The 14,250-nt window shown below is 54.3% G+C and overlaps 2 protein-coding genes across 6 annotated transcripts; one reads left to right on the top strand and one right to left on the bottom strand.

Moving 5' to 3' along the window:
* Positions 1 to 45: 45 nt before the first annotated feature.
* Positions 46 to 8,128, top strand: TULP2 (TUB like protein 2). 4 transcript variants are annotated; one of them, XM_053905591.1, is made up of 13 exons: positions 46 to 269; positions 1,000 to 1,032; positions 1,431 to 1,482; positions 1,890 to 2,016; positions 2,605 to 2,742; positions 2,988 to 3,104; positions 4,069 to 4,193; positions 4,919 to 5,227; positions 6,126 to 6,238; positions 6,972 to 7,086; positions 7,171 to 7,269; positions 7,512 to 7,683; positions 7,969 to 8,128. In XM_053905591.1, the coding sequence occupies exons 2-13, from the start codon at positions 1,001 to 1,003 to the stop codon at positions 8,100 to 8,102; spliced, it is 1,533 nt and encodes a 510-aa protein (XP_053761566.1). In that variant the 5' UTR covers positions 46 to 269; position 1,000; the 3' UTR covers positions 8,103 to 8,128. The 4 variants fall into 4 exon arrangements, with proteins under 4 accessions (XP_053761566.1, XP_019281298.2, XP_053761567.1 ...); XM_019425753.2 differs by lacking the exon at positions 46 to 269 and adding an exon at positions 333 to 719 and having other exon boundaries at positions 4,141 to 4,193; XM_053905590.1 differs by lacking the exon at positions 46 to 269 and adding an exon at positions 335 to 719.
* Positions 8,129 to 10,546: 2,418 nt separating this feature from the next.
* Positions 10,547 to 14,179, bottom strand: PPP1R15A (protein phosphatase 1 regulatory subunit 15A). Of its 2 annotated transcripts, none has more exons than XM_053905587.1 (4): positions 13,948 to 14,179; positions 11,876 to 13,207; positions 11,408 to 11,746; positions 10,547 to 10,975 (listed from the first exon to the last, which is right to left on the bottom strand). In XM_053905587.1, exons 2-4 carry the CDS (start codon positions 13,196 to 13,198, stop codon positions 10,628 to 10,630), a joined length of 2,010 nt encoding a protein of 669 aa, XP_053761562.1. In that variant the 5' UTR covers positions 13,199 to 13,207; positions 13,948 to 14,179; the 3' UTR covers positions 10,547 to 10,627. The 2 variants fall into 2 exon arrangements, with proteins under 2 accessions (XP_053761562.1, XP_053761561.1); XM_053905586.1 differs by having other exon boundaries at positions 11,876 to 13,202.
* Positions 14,180 to 14,250: the final 71 nt, after the last annotated feature.

Genomic DNA, 14,250 nt, shown 5'->3' with positions numbered 1-14,250 from the left:
CCGCCCCTTGTGGAAGTCGCTAGCCTGTTCTCGAAAGGCTCTCCTCCATTCTCGGAAGCTCTTACCTCTTGACGCCGCATTTCCTGCCTTTTAGGCGAAAGGAAAGCGGAGGATTTCAAAGAGAACTGCATTTCAAAGAGAACTACAATTCCCTGCAGGCAGGGGGAAAATGAGGCCACTTCCGCGGGCCTCTCGGCCCCTTCGCCTCATGGCTGTTGTAGTTTTCCCACTTATTTTTCCCCCAGGAAGTGGCTGCGAGTTACAGATAGGTCGGTAGCTGTTGGCACAGGTCATATTCTAAGTTTTAGCATATAAGCCGAGAGAGAGAGAGAGAGAGAGAGAGAGAGAGAGAGAGAGAGAGACCCTGCGATGCTGTCTAGGGTCCCTTTAAGGAGCACCTGCATGCCCTTCCAATTCAGAACCCCTGGAGCAGGGTTGCCAGGCTGCAGCTGGAGGCCAGGGTTCATTGCTTTGTTGGAAGTGGAGTGTGGTGGGCCAGGAGGGAGGGGATTAGGGCAGGTCCCAGTGGGAATCTCCCTCCCTCCCTCTGAGCCCTCTTTCTTTGCCTGCTTACTTCCGAGAGACCCAGAGAGTAGGTCCCCAGCTAAAAAGAGGGTCAGGTATGTTTAGAAATTGGCCGGAGAGGCAAGGTACCGAGGCGTGAATGTGAAAAGCTTCTCTGCAGGCAGGAGGAGAGGAATTTCCAGGATTCCAGGCAGGTGGGTGCCGGAGGCCTGGGGTCGCTGAGGGTCGAGTGTTGGGGGTCCAGGGTCCTAAGTTCCCATGCCTGGGTATAGAAGAGTTAGCTATTTGGGGGAGAGAAAACCAGATTCCTGTGCCCCTGAAAGTAACGAAAGCTGGAAACAGGCTGCTGGGTCCCTGGAATTCCAGCTGTCTGGGTCCAGGAGAAAATTTAAAGCATAAGATCAGGTGTTGGAGGGCAGAACATCCACTGGGATGTTGGATCTGTGTCCTGACGCCTCAGTTTTGCTTCTCCAGGATGTCTCAGGAGAATGACACATGGACGAAAGAGTGAGTGGGGAGAACAGGATGGGGAGAGCAGGGTTGGAAATGGGGGCTCAGGAGGAACTCAGAGTTTGATAATGCCCACACCCACTCAACTCTGGCTTCTTAACCTTATTGGTGGGTCCGGCACCATCAGCCTAGCAGTAAGGGGCAGGGGGCCTGGACTCCTGAGTCCTGACAAGGAAGGGCTGGGGATCTCTGACTCCTGGATTCCAGACAGGCCAGTGCTGGGAAAAAAAGAGTTTCAGAACTCTTCTGTGACCTCACAGAGTGCTCAGCACCCTAAGTTGGGCCTGGAGAGGGAAGGGAAGGAGAGGCTCTTGGGCAGTTGGGGGGCGGGGAGGGGAAAAGGCGGGGGAGGTGTTGCCCTGCTTGTTGTCACCATGAGCCTGCACCTCTCTCAGGTTGCTGGGGGATGAGCTGGCCGCCATGAGGCTGCAGAAGCTGGAACAGCAGGTACTAAGCGCGGGAGTCCTGCCAGCCCCTCTTCTGTCTTCCATAGCTTCCAGGAACACCACCCCCAGGACTTGCTCTGGGACTCCTGGCCCTCTTTGTCTCCCTCCAAGCCTCAAGTCTGCAATTGGGAAATGAGAAAATAGGCAGTTGGGCTTCTAAAGAAGCAAACCTTGGGGATGAGAGTCCAAAATTTCTAAAGAACTAAGGTTCTGGAGGGCGGGACTGCTAGGGCCCTGGGGGAAGAGGGGATTGGGTGCGAGGACTGCTGGATCTGAGGAAGGAGGGACTGAGAGCCTGGACTCTCCCTCCCATGCATGCCTCCCCTTGCCCCGGGCCCTCTTTCACCCCTGTCTTCCTGTCTGGCTCCTGGTCGCCACCCCCCTCACCCCCTTTTCCCACTCCTGCAGCGGCGGCTTTTTGAGAAGAAGCAGCGGCGGAAGCGCCAAGAGCCCCTCATGGTTCAGGCCAATCCCGACGCTTCCCTGCGACCCCGGCGACCATGGAGGCGGGAGGAGCGCCTCGCAGGGGACCGCGGTGAGGAAAAGGTCCCAGTGTCGGGCAGGAGCCTAGGCCTAGAGGGAGGGGTCTGCGGGAATTTGGGACGGGGACTAAAGGGCTCAGGGTGGAGGGGCGGAATGGAGTCCAGAAGAGCCCAGTGCAGGCCCCTTGGGGGCCCAGGAGCAGGACCCGCCTGAGCTCAGCGGCGGGATAGCCAGAGCGCGGGGCAAGGCGGGGTACAACTGGAGGGTGGGGCCGGAGAGAATCCCTTGATTGGGCTTCTTGGAGCTCTGGGGCGGGGCTTGAGGGAGCTGCGGGGGCGGGCCCTGGAAGCGCCTGAAGGCTGGAATTAACAAAGCCTGGGGGGCGGGGCCTGGATCATTTAGAGACACGTCCGGGAGAGACTGAGAGCCCCCTGTGGGATTGTGTGCCCGCGCTGAGTCCGCAACAATTTAGCCGTAGAGCTGTGCTTGGTTGAGATTTAGGACGGAGTTAGCGTTCTGAATGGGTCTCAGGGGTCTGGGTGGTCAGAGACAGTGCCTGGGAGTCTGTGAGGAAGCAGCTCTGCGCAGAGGACGGAAATTTGTGCATCGTGTTAATGGGATCCGCTGCACCTTCTCCCAGGCCTTGGGAACCCTTTCCTCCAGGAGAACATGCCAGAGGCACATCTGTGCTCTGGCCTCCACAGTGCCCTGGGCTTCACGATGTGCGGTGGAGATGGCAGTGGCGAGTGTGACCCACTGGTTTCGCCGACAAAAGCAGGTAATCTCGGGTCCTTGGACCTGCCTATATCCTAGAATTCAGGACTCAGAATTCAGGACTCTGGAACCTTTCTCTCCAAAGGACCCAGGAGTCCAGCCCACTCTGGGCTCTGTCATTCCTCACAGCAAGGAGTCTAGGTCCTGAAACTCCTTCTCCAACACTCAGGAATCCGAATCTACAGGCCCCCTCCCCTGCCCAGCCCAGCCATCCTGGTCTCTAGTCCTTCTCCTTCTCCTGGCTTCCAGATAGTTCCGATCTGGAGTTGGAGGAAGTGTCCATGGAGGATATTCCTGTTTCTCCACCTCCTTACAAAGAGCCTCCCAGGATTCGACGCAGGGGTTGGCCAGCCCTCCAACGACCTGGTAATTTCAGGGACACTGGGTGAAATCCTCTTCCCTTTTTTGTAACAGCATTATTGAAATACATTTCACATACCATACAATTCATGCATTTAAAGTTTACCATTCCATGGTTTTTAGTATATTTACAGAGATGAGCATACATCACCACATTCAATTGTAGAACATTATCATTGTCCCAAAAGAAACCCTGTACCTTTTAGCAGTGACACCCCCCTCCCCAACACACACACCTCATTTCTCCAGCCCTAGGCAAACACTAATCTGCTATCTCTTTAGATCTTCCTATTCTGGACATTTCATTTAAATAGAATAATATAGTATATGAACTGTGGCTTCTTTTACTTAGCATGTTTTTAATGGTCACTTTTGTTGTAGCATTATCAGTACGTCATTACTTTTTATTTCTTGATGATATCGTATGACAATTCCTTCTATTCTTATAGACCAATGATTCAATATGACCAATTGATTCGTATGACCAATGATTCAACAACAGGACTCCTTTTGAAAAACAAATTTTAATGTCTGTTTACTTATTTTGAGAGAGACAGAGAGAGCAGGGAAGGGGCAGAGAAAGAGGGAGGCACAGAATCTGAAGCAGTCTCCAGGCTCTGAGCTGTCAGCAGAGTCCAACGCAGGGCTCCAACTCATGAACCTCGAGATCATGACCTGAGCCGAAGTCGGAGGCTTCACTGACTGAGCCACCCAGGCGCCCCAATAACAGAACTTTTAATTATCGTCCCAAACTTCATTCCTCCGCTCCATTTTAGCTCCTAGTCTCTCTGATGTGGTCTTTGGGAGAAGGGAAATGGAGGACTTTAACCCCTCTCTATTCTTAGATCCAGGGATCTAGAGACTTCTCAGCCAGTGTAGGTACCCATGTACATGGGGGAGAAGGAAGATCTGGCAAGTGTGAGGAGTCATACAAAGAGGCCAGAAACCCAGGATATCTGGCCTTTTCCAGGTGACCTTGTCCCAAGTTCCTGGGACCCGGGTGTCCTGAGCCAGCCTTCTTCTGGCTTCTTCCACTCCTTAGGGGCCAGTGCACAGGAAGAGAGCAAATTCCAGGATGTTGGAGACGAATATGAGGTACCCAGTCCAGGACCAAACCCTGGAATGAATGGTGACGGGGGACATGGAGACTTGGCCTCCAAAAAGGTGGGAGGTGGCACAGCCAATCAGGATATAGCAGGAGGGCTAACCGGGGACTCTAGAGTGGGTGGGTGTAAAACTCTGCAGCCTAATCAGAGGCCCTTTTTACTGGTGGGCGGAACCTGTTATGATTGGTCTAGTAGTTTCTCTCTGTGTGTTACCATTTATGAAATCAATCTAGAGGATTTAAATCTATGTAAGCACATACATTAAAATCCAGCCCACCAAAAAGTAGCGAGCTTTGGAGAGAAGGGGTGAAACAGTGATAGGGAAAAGCTAGTTGGCACTCGCTCTGGTATCGATGAAAGTAAGTTAAATAGTTTCAAGTGGGTCGCTCTGGGCCATATTATGTTATCTAGACCGAATCAACACTGGTTTTAGTTGGAGGGACGGTGCTTTCAAAGGGATTCTCCCAGCGGTAGGTGGAGTGGGCGTGGCTTCAGCGGGACGTTATTAGTGGTAACCAATGAGGACTTGGCTGGGTGGGCCCCTTGGAGGTACTGGCCAATCAGCAGGTGACCGGGATGTTTGGCCAATAGGCGGAAGACATGGTTGAGGGAGGGCGTAACACTGAGCTGGCGTGGCCAATCAGTAGTTGACAAGCCTGGGGTGGGGGCGGGTCTCAGCTCTGTCCCCTAACTTGAATTTGGTGCGTGGGCTAGGGCAAGCACCCGGAAGAGAAGAAAGAGGAGTCGGAGTCTACAGTGAACTCCCCAGGAGCGGCCGAAGAGGAGGTGTCGGAGGACCCGGAAGGCGAGAAAGACGCAGGCAGCAGTGATGTAGGAAGCTCGTCCTGCTCGCCTCCCCGCGCCCCAGGCCCTCGACTGGGAGAAGACATGGAAGCGTATGTCCTGCGGCCAGCGCTGCGCGGCCGCATAGTGCAGTGCCGCATCAGCCGCGACAAGCGCGGCGTAGACAAGGGCATGTTCCCTTTCTACCATCTCTACCTGGAGGCGGCCGACGGGCGGAAGGTGCGGTCTGACAGCCTCTGGAACGAGATCCACCTCCCAGGGACAAGCCCCGCCCCTTTCTGAGCCTTGTCGAGACTTAAACGATTCCAGGCCAGTCTTGGAGCTAGGACTTGTGAACTCCAACGCCAAGCCCCGCCCTTCACAGAACTTTCTGTGAAAGGCTCCTTTCTCAGTGGCCTTAACCAAGCTCATTACTAGGCTTCGTCCCCTCTTGAGATAAGCCTGCCTTTCTCAAAGTTTCAGCCTTGGTCTCAAAGTCTCAAGGTCTCTTTGAGTCTCAAAGTCTCAGCCTCCAAAACTCCACCCCTTACATACCCTCTCAAGGTATTGGCCCCATTGTGTTTGGCCCCTCAAAGAGCCTTCTTATCTATCAGGCCCCACCCATGCCTGGGATAAACCCGGCCCCTCAGGAACCAAGCCCCTCCCCCAGAGCCAGGCCACGTCCCCCTCAAGCTGGCCAGTTCCCCCTCAGTGTGGTGGCCTCTCTTCAAAGTACTCTCCCCAAAAGAGGCTATTTCCCTTCTCGGTAGTGCCAGACTTGCTCTTCCCCGGTGAAATGCCTACCAAAGTCCTGCAGTGTTCCACTTGAGGCTCTTCCCTTTTCTCCAAAGCGGCCCAGCCTTGCCACAGTTGGGCTGCCCTCTGCCTGGGCTCAGCCCTGACCCAAGTCCCAATTGCGGAACGGATGAGGGGGAGATATTAAGATGTGACGCGCCGCTTCCGGACGTAGCAGATGACTTCGTTCAGAGAGAACCACATCTCCCAGCAAGGCTTGAGATATTTAGTGCTCCATTACCCTCTCCTCTGTCATGGGGACGTGGTGTTTCCTTGTCTTAGACCCCTGACCCTAGCCGGATACCAGAAATCAATCCTGATGGGCTGTTTTTCCTATCCACAGCACTTCCTCCTGGCTGGACGCAAGAGAAAAAGGAGCAAAACCTCCAATTACCTCATTTCCCTGGACCCCACAGACCTGTCTCGGGATGGGGACAACTTTGTGGGCAAAGTCAGGTGGGCAGAGTCCTGATATGTGTGAAAAACGGGGGCGGGGGAGGGGCGGCGGCAGGGGAGAAGGGCAAGGGAACTACATTTCCCAGAAGGCCACAGAGCGCAAGTTCCACCTGTTCAAGGACCTTTTGTCTTAGACTGCTGGGTTCTGTTATTTCTTCACGTGGTAGCCCCGGGGTGGTTGGGAATAGGAGAACTAAGGGCTTTGGAGCAGAGGTTGACATTTAGGACAAGTTCTGGGGCCACCTGGGTGGCTCTCAGTCTGTTAGGCCCTCGACTCTTGATTTCGGCTCAGGTCATGATCCCATGGTTGGTGAGATCTAGCGCTGAGTCAGGCTCTGTGCTGACAGTGTGAAGCCTGCTTGGGATTCTCTCTCTCAAAATAAATAAGTAAACTTAAAAAAAAAAAAACCCAAAAAACATTTGACTTCTGGAGAGGCAAGGGGGGGTGGGACTCCTAAGTTCCTGTGGGAGAGGGCTGTAATGTGTGGATGTAATGTAATGCATGCATTCTTGAATCTTTGGGGGAAGAAGGTTCCTAGAAGGTCAAGGCAGGAGGCTAAAAGTCATGGCTTATCAAAGAAACAGAGGGGCTGGGGCTGTGGATACATGGAACACAAAACTTAAATCTCAAGCAGACGGTTAACGGGAAGAGTTGATGACATGGGAAAGCACTCCAAGTACAGCAAAACAGTAATTATGATTTTTGCTCTGACCACCCCCCCTCCTGGAGCAGATCTAATGTCCTGGGCACCAAGTTCACCATCTTTGACAATGGAGTGAACCCTGAGAGGAAGAATTTTGTCCCGGAGACCACTCGGATCAGAGAGGAGCTGGGGGCTGTGTGCTATGTGAGTTTCCTGGAGACAAGAGAGGATGAAGCAGGACGGTGGGGAGGAGAAAGAGCCAGGCCAACTGGAGCATAATTCCCACAGGAGACCAACGTCTTGGGATTCCGAGGGCCCCGGAAAATGACTGTGATCATTCCAGGAATCGATGACCAGAACCAGAGACTCCGCGTCCAGCCACAAAACGTGAGTTGGCTAAGGCTGAGACTGTCTGGGTCAGTGGGAGAGGAAGGTCTGGGGGACTGGCCCTAGGTCCTAAGGGAGAAGGGGGCCCATGGCTTGCAGAAGGTCATATGTGAAGCCAGGAGGACTTTGTTAGACTTCTATGTTTCCCAGAGGAGAGAGACTAGAGACTCAAAAATCTGCATCCGGAGGAAAAAGGCCCATTGGTGGTAGGTTAAACACCCCCCCCCTACTTTATCTGCTAGGAGCAGGAGTCACTACTGTGTCGCCTCCAACGGGGAGCTAGCCAGGGACTGGTCCTGCTACAAAACAAAGCCCCGTGGTGGAGCTACAGGAGCGGCGCCTACGTACTCAATTTTCACGGTCGAGTCACCCAGGCCTCGGTCAAGAACTTCCAGATCGTGCATCCGGATGACCGTGAGCTCCTAAGAACCGTTTTCCCTGGGCGGGGAGTAAGGGGAGGTTGGAGGGTGGCATGAGCCGACAAGAACTACGTCTCCCATCAGCATTTGAGCGTTTGTCTAGGCTGGGCCGAGTCCACGCTGTTGCAAAGCCTGTTGGGAAATGTAGTCTTTTAGGCGGCCCTCGGTTTCTGGGCTTAGCGGGCGCGCCGCCCGGCCTTTGTGTAGTTCCGGAAGCTCAGAGGACCGCGGGAGGGAATTGAGGGGTGGGGCTGGGCTTAGATCCTGACTTCCTCCTCAGCCGATGCCCTCGTGCTCCAGTTCGGCCGCGTGGCCCCAGACACGTTCATCATGGACTTCTGCTTCCCGCTTTGCCCCCTCCAAGCCTTCGCCATCTGCTTGTCCAGTTTCGATGGAAAGCTGGCGTGTGAGTAATCCAATGAAATACCATACCCTCATCAGCTTCTGTCGCCTGCTCATTGGGAGAAAGGGCCCCAGCGCGCCTTCGTTTGCACCACCTTACTATTAACACCTCGTACGCTGCCTGGGTGCCCAGTCGTGTGATTCAGGGAGTGGGCTTTTCAGCAGCACCTGCTTTCCCGGGACTCAAGAGTCGTGGGAGATGGGTCTTAAGCAACAGAAAATCAAAACGCATCTTAAGAATCACGGGGAACGATTCTGGAATCGCCAGAGGGGGTCAGGGGTGGGACATCAGGCGGTAGGCACAGCTTATACAAAGGTCTTAAAGTGGAAAGAGACTTGATTGGCTTGGGAATATGAAAGCCTGGGGAAGCAAAGGAGAGGGGGCAGGGCCGGAGGCTGGACAAAGGACAGGATGTTTGGGCCATTCTTCTTTGAACTGCTCAACAGATCTGAGGTCAGAAAAGACTTCTGAGTTGGAGGCAAACTTGAATTCAAGACATGCATGGGTGAGAGAGTAATTACAATACTGGCTAACACCTGTATAACATTTGTTATTTGGGGGCCCCTGGGTGGCTCGGTCGGTTAAGCCTCCGACTTCGTTTCAGGTCATGATCTCATGGTTTGTGGGTTCAAGCCCCGCGTCGGGCTCTGTGCTGACAGCTCAGAGCCTGGAGCCTGTATCAGATTCTGTGTCTCCCTCTCTCTCTCTCTGACCCTCCCCCGTTCATGCTCTCTCTCTGTCTCAAAAATAAACAAACGTTAAAAAATAAATAAATAGGGGCTCCTGGGTGGCTCAGTCGGTTAAGCGGCCGACTTCGGCTCAGGTCACGATCTCGCGGTCCGTGAGTTCGAGCCCCGCGTCGGGCTTTGTGCTGACAGCTCAGAGGCTGGAGCCTGTTTCAGATTGTGTCTCCCTCTCTCTGACCCTCCCCCGTTCATCCTCTGTCTCTCCCTGTCTCAAAAATAAATAAAACGTTAAAAAAAAAAATAAAAAAAAAATAAAAAAATAAAGCCCCCCAAAAAATTTGTTATTTGGCAAGGATTATTTTTGCCAGTTTTTTTTTAAGTTTATTTTTTACTTTTTTAATGTTTATTTATTTTTGAGAGAGAACACGTGTGAGCAGGGGAGGGGCAGAGAGAGGGAGAAAAAGGATCCAAAGCCGACCCTGCACCCAAAGGAAACAGCCCGATGCGGGGCTCGAACTCACAAAACATGAGATCATGACGAGCCGAAGTCAGATGCTTAAGCAACTGAGCCACCCAGGCGCCCCAATTTTTGTTTACTTATTTTTTATCTATTGTTTTGAGAGAGCGCGCAAGCAGAGGAGGGGCAGAGTGGGAGGGAGAGAATCCCAAGCAGGCTCCATTGCCAGCACAGAGCCCAACATGGGGCTCAGTCTTATGAACCACGAGATCATGACCTGAGCAGAGTCATTTGCTTAACCAACTGAGTCAGCCAGGCGCCCTTGGCAAGGATTGTTTTAAATATGAACATCTTGGGGAGTCTGGCTGGCTCAGTCATGAGAGGGTAGGACTCTTGATCTCAAGGTTGAGTTCAAGTCCCACACTGGGTGCAGGAATTACTTAAAATCACTCAATAAGAACTCCTTTGGGGCCTTACAATCCTGTAACATATGTGCTGTTAGTCACAATCTCTGGAACAGGGCTTATAAATATGAAATTGGGCAGCTGGGAGCCTCAAGCAATTCACCATTTAAAGGGCCAATAGGAGGATGGGTATATTCCGGGGAGGCATGGAGGACTAGAAATGACCCCCCCCCCCCCCATTTTTTTGAACGTTCATTTATTTTTGAGAGAGAGAGAGTGTGAGCGGGAGAGAGGCAGAGAGAGAGGGAGACAGAATCCAAAACAGGCTCCTGGCTCCGAGCTGTCAGTACAGAGCCTGACACGGGGCTTGAACTCAGAAACCGTGAGATCGTGACCTGAGCCAAAGTCAGATGCTTTACCCACTGAGCCACCCAGGTGCCCCTGAACCCTTGTTTTTTTGTTTTTGGGTTTTTTTTTTTTTTGAGATTACTGAGTCCAGCTCCTAGCCCCCCTTGGGGAGATAACTGTCCCAAGTTTATTTGAGAGAGAGAGAGAACGGGTGGGTAAAGGCAGAGAGAGGGGACAGAAGATCCGAAGCAGGCTCCATGCCAACACCAGAGAGCCCGATGCAGGGCTTGAAGTCACTAACAGGGAGATCATGACCTGAGCTGAAATCAGACTTACCTGGCTGAGCCACCCAGGCGCCCCTGTCCCAAGTTTAATAAAATTTAGGCAGAGGCCAAAGAAAAATTAACAAGACCCACCAGCCCTTAGTTCAAAAGCCTCAAGACAAGAAGCAGATTTGAGTGATGATGGGAAATACAGTTTATTCTCTACTGAGTACTCCCCTTTATCCCGAGGGTAGTGGAGATTGTCAGTTCAGATACACACAGTGGCAGGGACATTGCTTGCTACAAATCACAAAGTTTTATTTCTTATATAAAACAATATACAAAAAATAAATAATATAAACATGAAACTACATGATCTTAGCCACGCCTCCCACTGAGGTCCAAGCCGGGAGACAGGGACAGAGGGGCGAAGGGAGATGCCCTAACAGGGCTCAAGGCTGTGGCCTGGGCGGAGGACAATGGTAAGATCTGGGTAGGAGCAGGTGTGGCGGCCAGAGGAGGCGTAGGGTTCCCAAAGCGCGCCCACGCCCTGGCCCGGGCAGCAGGGGTGAGACAGGGGCCCAGCTGCTCCTGGGCCTGAGCAATGCGACGGGCGAAGCGACTTCGATCTCGGGCTAGCTGCTCCCAGGGTCCCCGGCGGGCGGCCCGGGCTGGTCCTGCCCAGACAGCCAGGAGGTGGACAGAGACCTTCTCAGAGAAGCGTACCTGGAGGTGGACCAGCACAGACACAAGACGCACGTGTCCACAGGGAGGGGGGCGGGGGGAGGGGCCGGGAAAAGAGAGAGAGAACCAAACGAAAATTAGTTCCACAAGAATGCTTGTGACCTGGTTAGTCACCTGCTAGCCATTCACCCACCAGATCCGGCCCCCTGCAGATGGAGGCGGTTGGTTCCCTGATGCTGACAATGAACCACAGCTGCCCCCTCTCCTCACAGGGGCCCAGCCTCTTGCAAAGGATTGCGTTACCGTGAACACAGCCCTCCCAGCGGAGTTCACATGCAACCCTCTGCAACACACAGGGGACCCAGCAGTTGGGGCGTTCGGCCCCTCCCCCGCCCCAGCCCAGGAGCTGCAGGAAGGAAGATAAGAGTTCCAGCTCCTCCCTAAGACTGGAGAACTTGAGCCCTCAGCACCCACCTTTCTGGCCTTTACGGGAGGCTCGGGGTCAGGACGCCGGGTGGGGGTTTCCGTGGACTTAAGTCGCCTCTGTAGTCGGACGGGTAGCCGAGGGGGAGCCCAGGGAGGTGGTGGCCTTTCTCCAGGTAAATAGATGGCCACTCGGAAGGGGCGGGGCTCAGCTTCTCCCTGCTGCTTAGCAACTTCCCTTCCTTCTGTGTCCTCTCCCGGTGGATACATCCAGCCCCTGAGGAGGGCGCTCTGAGCGTGAAGGGAGGGACTCGGCGCCGAGTCAGTGGCTTCTGAGTCATCATCCTCCTCATTCTCATCTTCCTCTTCTGTGTCCTCTCCTGGCCGATAAACCCAGGCCCTTAAGAAGGTACCTGTTGGGGGGACAGAAGAAGCCTCAGCTTCTCCCTCCTCCTCAGCTGCTCCTGAGTCACTGAACTCCTCCTCCTCCTCATCCTCCGTGTCCTCTCCTGGCCGATACACCCAACCCCTGATGAAAGTATTTGTGGATGGGACGGAAGAGGGACCCTCAGCTTCTCCCTCCTCCTCAGCTGCTCCCGAGTCACTGAATTCATCTTCCTCCTCCTCGTCCTCCGTGTCCTCTCCTGGCCGGTACACCCAGGCCTTGACGAAGGCATTTGTGGATGGGATGGAAGAGGGACCCTCAGCTTCTCCCCCCTCCTCAGCTGCTCCCGAGTCACTGAATTCATCTTCCTCCTCCTCGTCCTCCGTGTCCTCTCCTGGCCGGTACACCCAGGCCCTGACGAAGGCATTTGTGGATGGGATGGAAGAGGGACCCTCAGCTTCTCCCCCCTCCTCAGCTGCTCCCGAGTCACTGAATTCATCTTCCTCCTCCTCCTCATCCTCTGTGTCCTCTCCTGGCCGATACACCCAGGCGCTGACGAAGGCATTTGTGGATGGGATGGAAGAGGGACCCTCAGCGTCTCCCTCCTCCTCAGCTGCTCCCGAGTCACTGAATTCATCTTCTTCCTCCTCAGACTCCTCTCCTGAACCACGCTCCCAGGCCCTAGCGTGAAAGCCTGAAGATGAAGGGAAAATGGAGCTCTTTGTGGCTTCTTTATTTTCTGTTCTTTTTTCCTCTGTCGCTTGACCCTCTTCCTCCCCAGCACAATACCCCCGAGCTTTAGGCTTGGATCCTGGACACAAAGGAAAAGCAGGTGCTCTGGCAGCTTCTTTCTTTACAGCTCCTCCTTCCTCTTCCTCCTCCCCTGGACAACACTCCCAGGGTGATGGCGGAAAAGAGAAAAACGTGACCACTTCACTTTCAGCAGCTCCTCCTTCCTCAGATTTCTCCTCTCCAGGAGGGTCCTGCAGGGCTCTTACTGGAAGGGGAGGGGAGAGGGGAGCAGGCTGGCCACCTACAAATTCACTTGCTTGCTCTTGAGGGACACTGGTTGTTTGCTCCCCACCATCCTCTTCAACATCATCATCATCATCTGAATGTCCCCAGGCTTCAAGGAGAGAACTACTGGCTTTTAGATCATGGCAGGCCCCCCCGAATGCGTCTCCATCGTCCTCAACGGCTCTGTCTCCAGTCTCCCCTCGAAAGTGCCTGTCCTCCGGGGCACAGTGGATGCCCACAAAAGTCTGAGCTGCTCCCTCCAGACCAGCTTCTCCTTGATCGGCTCTGGCTACTGGTTCCAACAGCCAGGGTTCTGGAGGTCCTGGGCCCCTCAGGTGGCTCCAGGCCCTGCTGAGAAGGCCCATCAGCGGGGACAGGAGGAAAAAGGGGTGGGTACCCCTCCAGGGGGCAGACTGATGGGGCGCTTGGCCTGGGGCCATCTGTCTGTGCTGGGACAAAAGAAAACAAAGCTCAGAAGCCATTTAGGGGAGAGCATCATGGGATGACTGTGAGTCACAGCCATGGAAATAGTGACACAAACAACAACGTGAGAGTCCCTCCCCCACATTCCTTTCTGATCCCTGCCACTCCCTTCTCCAGCAGAGGTAGACGGTTCCCACCTCCTCCCCACCTCCGTTCTCTCAATACCCAGGAGTCTGAGTCCCCACTTCTCTCATTTTTCTTAGGCCCAAGAGTCCAAGCCCCCCAGCCTCTTCTCTCAGACTAAGAAGGCTCAGTTTCCAGAACTGAGAATACAGGGTCTCTACTTGCTTCCCTTGGGGACAAGGTCCTAGCCCCTGGTTCTCTTATCCATCCTGAGGGCTCACATATCGGGCCCTCAAGACCTTCCTCCCTCTGAGACTCAAACGTTCCGACCCCCTGCATGGTTCCATCACTGGGGATCCAGGAGTCTGGCTTCCAGAGCCCTCCTCCCGCCAGGCTCAAGGCTCCAGGCTCCCAATCCTTTCTCCTTCCTAAGTCCGAGCCCTGGAGTCCGTCCTGGCCGCACCTGTTCCCAGACGCAAGAGTTCAGGCTCCCAGGCCACCCTTCCTCGGAACTCACGAGTCCCGGCCTCGAACCCTCCCGTCTACGTACCTAGAAGTGCAAACTCCCTCCTCATTACTGACCCGGAGTCTGATTCCCAGCCCTCAACCCCTCAGGGCCCTGGCGTTCCGACCCCTCACTCACCGACTCCGGGCTGCGCGTCACCCTGGGGGCAGGAGGGCCGGCTCGGGCTGCCACAAGCGATCGCGGATCTGGATGGCTCGGGAAGCCAGCGCGTTCATCTCGCCCTCCGGTGTCGGGCTCTGGGACTCACGTTGTCACCGGCTACTGCAATCGCTGTCGCTGCAAAGGGGATCTGGCGTCCGGCAGGTACATGAGCGTGATCCACAGCTAAGCTTCTAAGAAGTGACGCAGCCCGCAAGGCTTTTATAATCCGACGCGACCGGGCGTGCCGACGTCACGGAGAGGCGGGGTTTCGAAATCTAG

The sequence above is a fragment of the Panthera pardus genome, unplaced genomic scaffold (assembly GCF_024362965.1).
Source record: "Panthera pardus isolate Hobbes unplaced genomic scaffold, ASM2436296v1 HiC_scaffold_18, whole genome shotgun sequence".
Lineage (NCBI taxonomy): Eukaryota > Metazoa > Chordata > Mammalia > Carnivora > Felidae > Panthera > Panthera pardus.
This window is presented reverse-complemented; position numbering and strand designations above follow the sequence as displayed.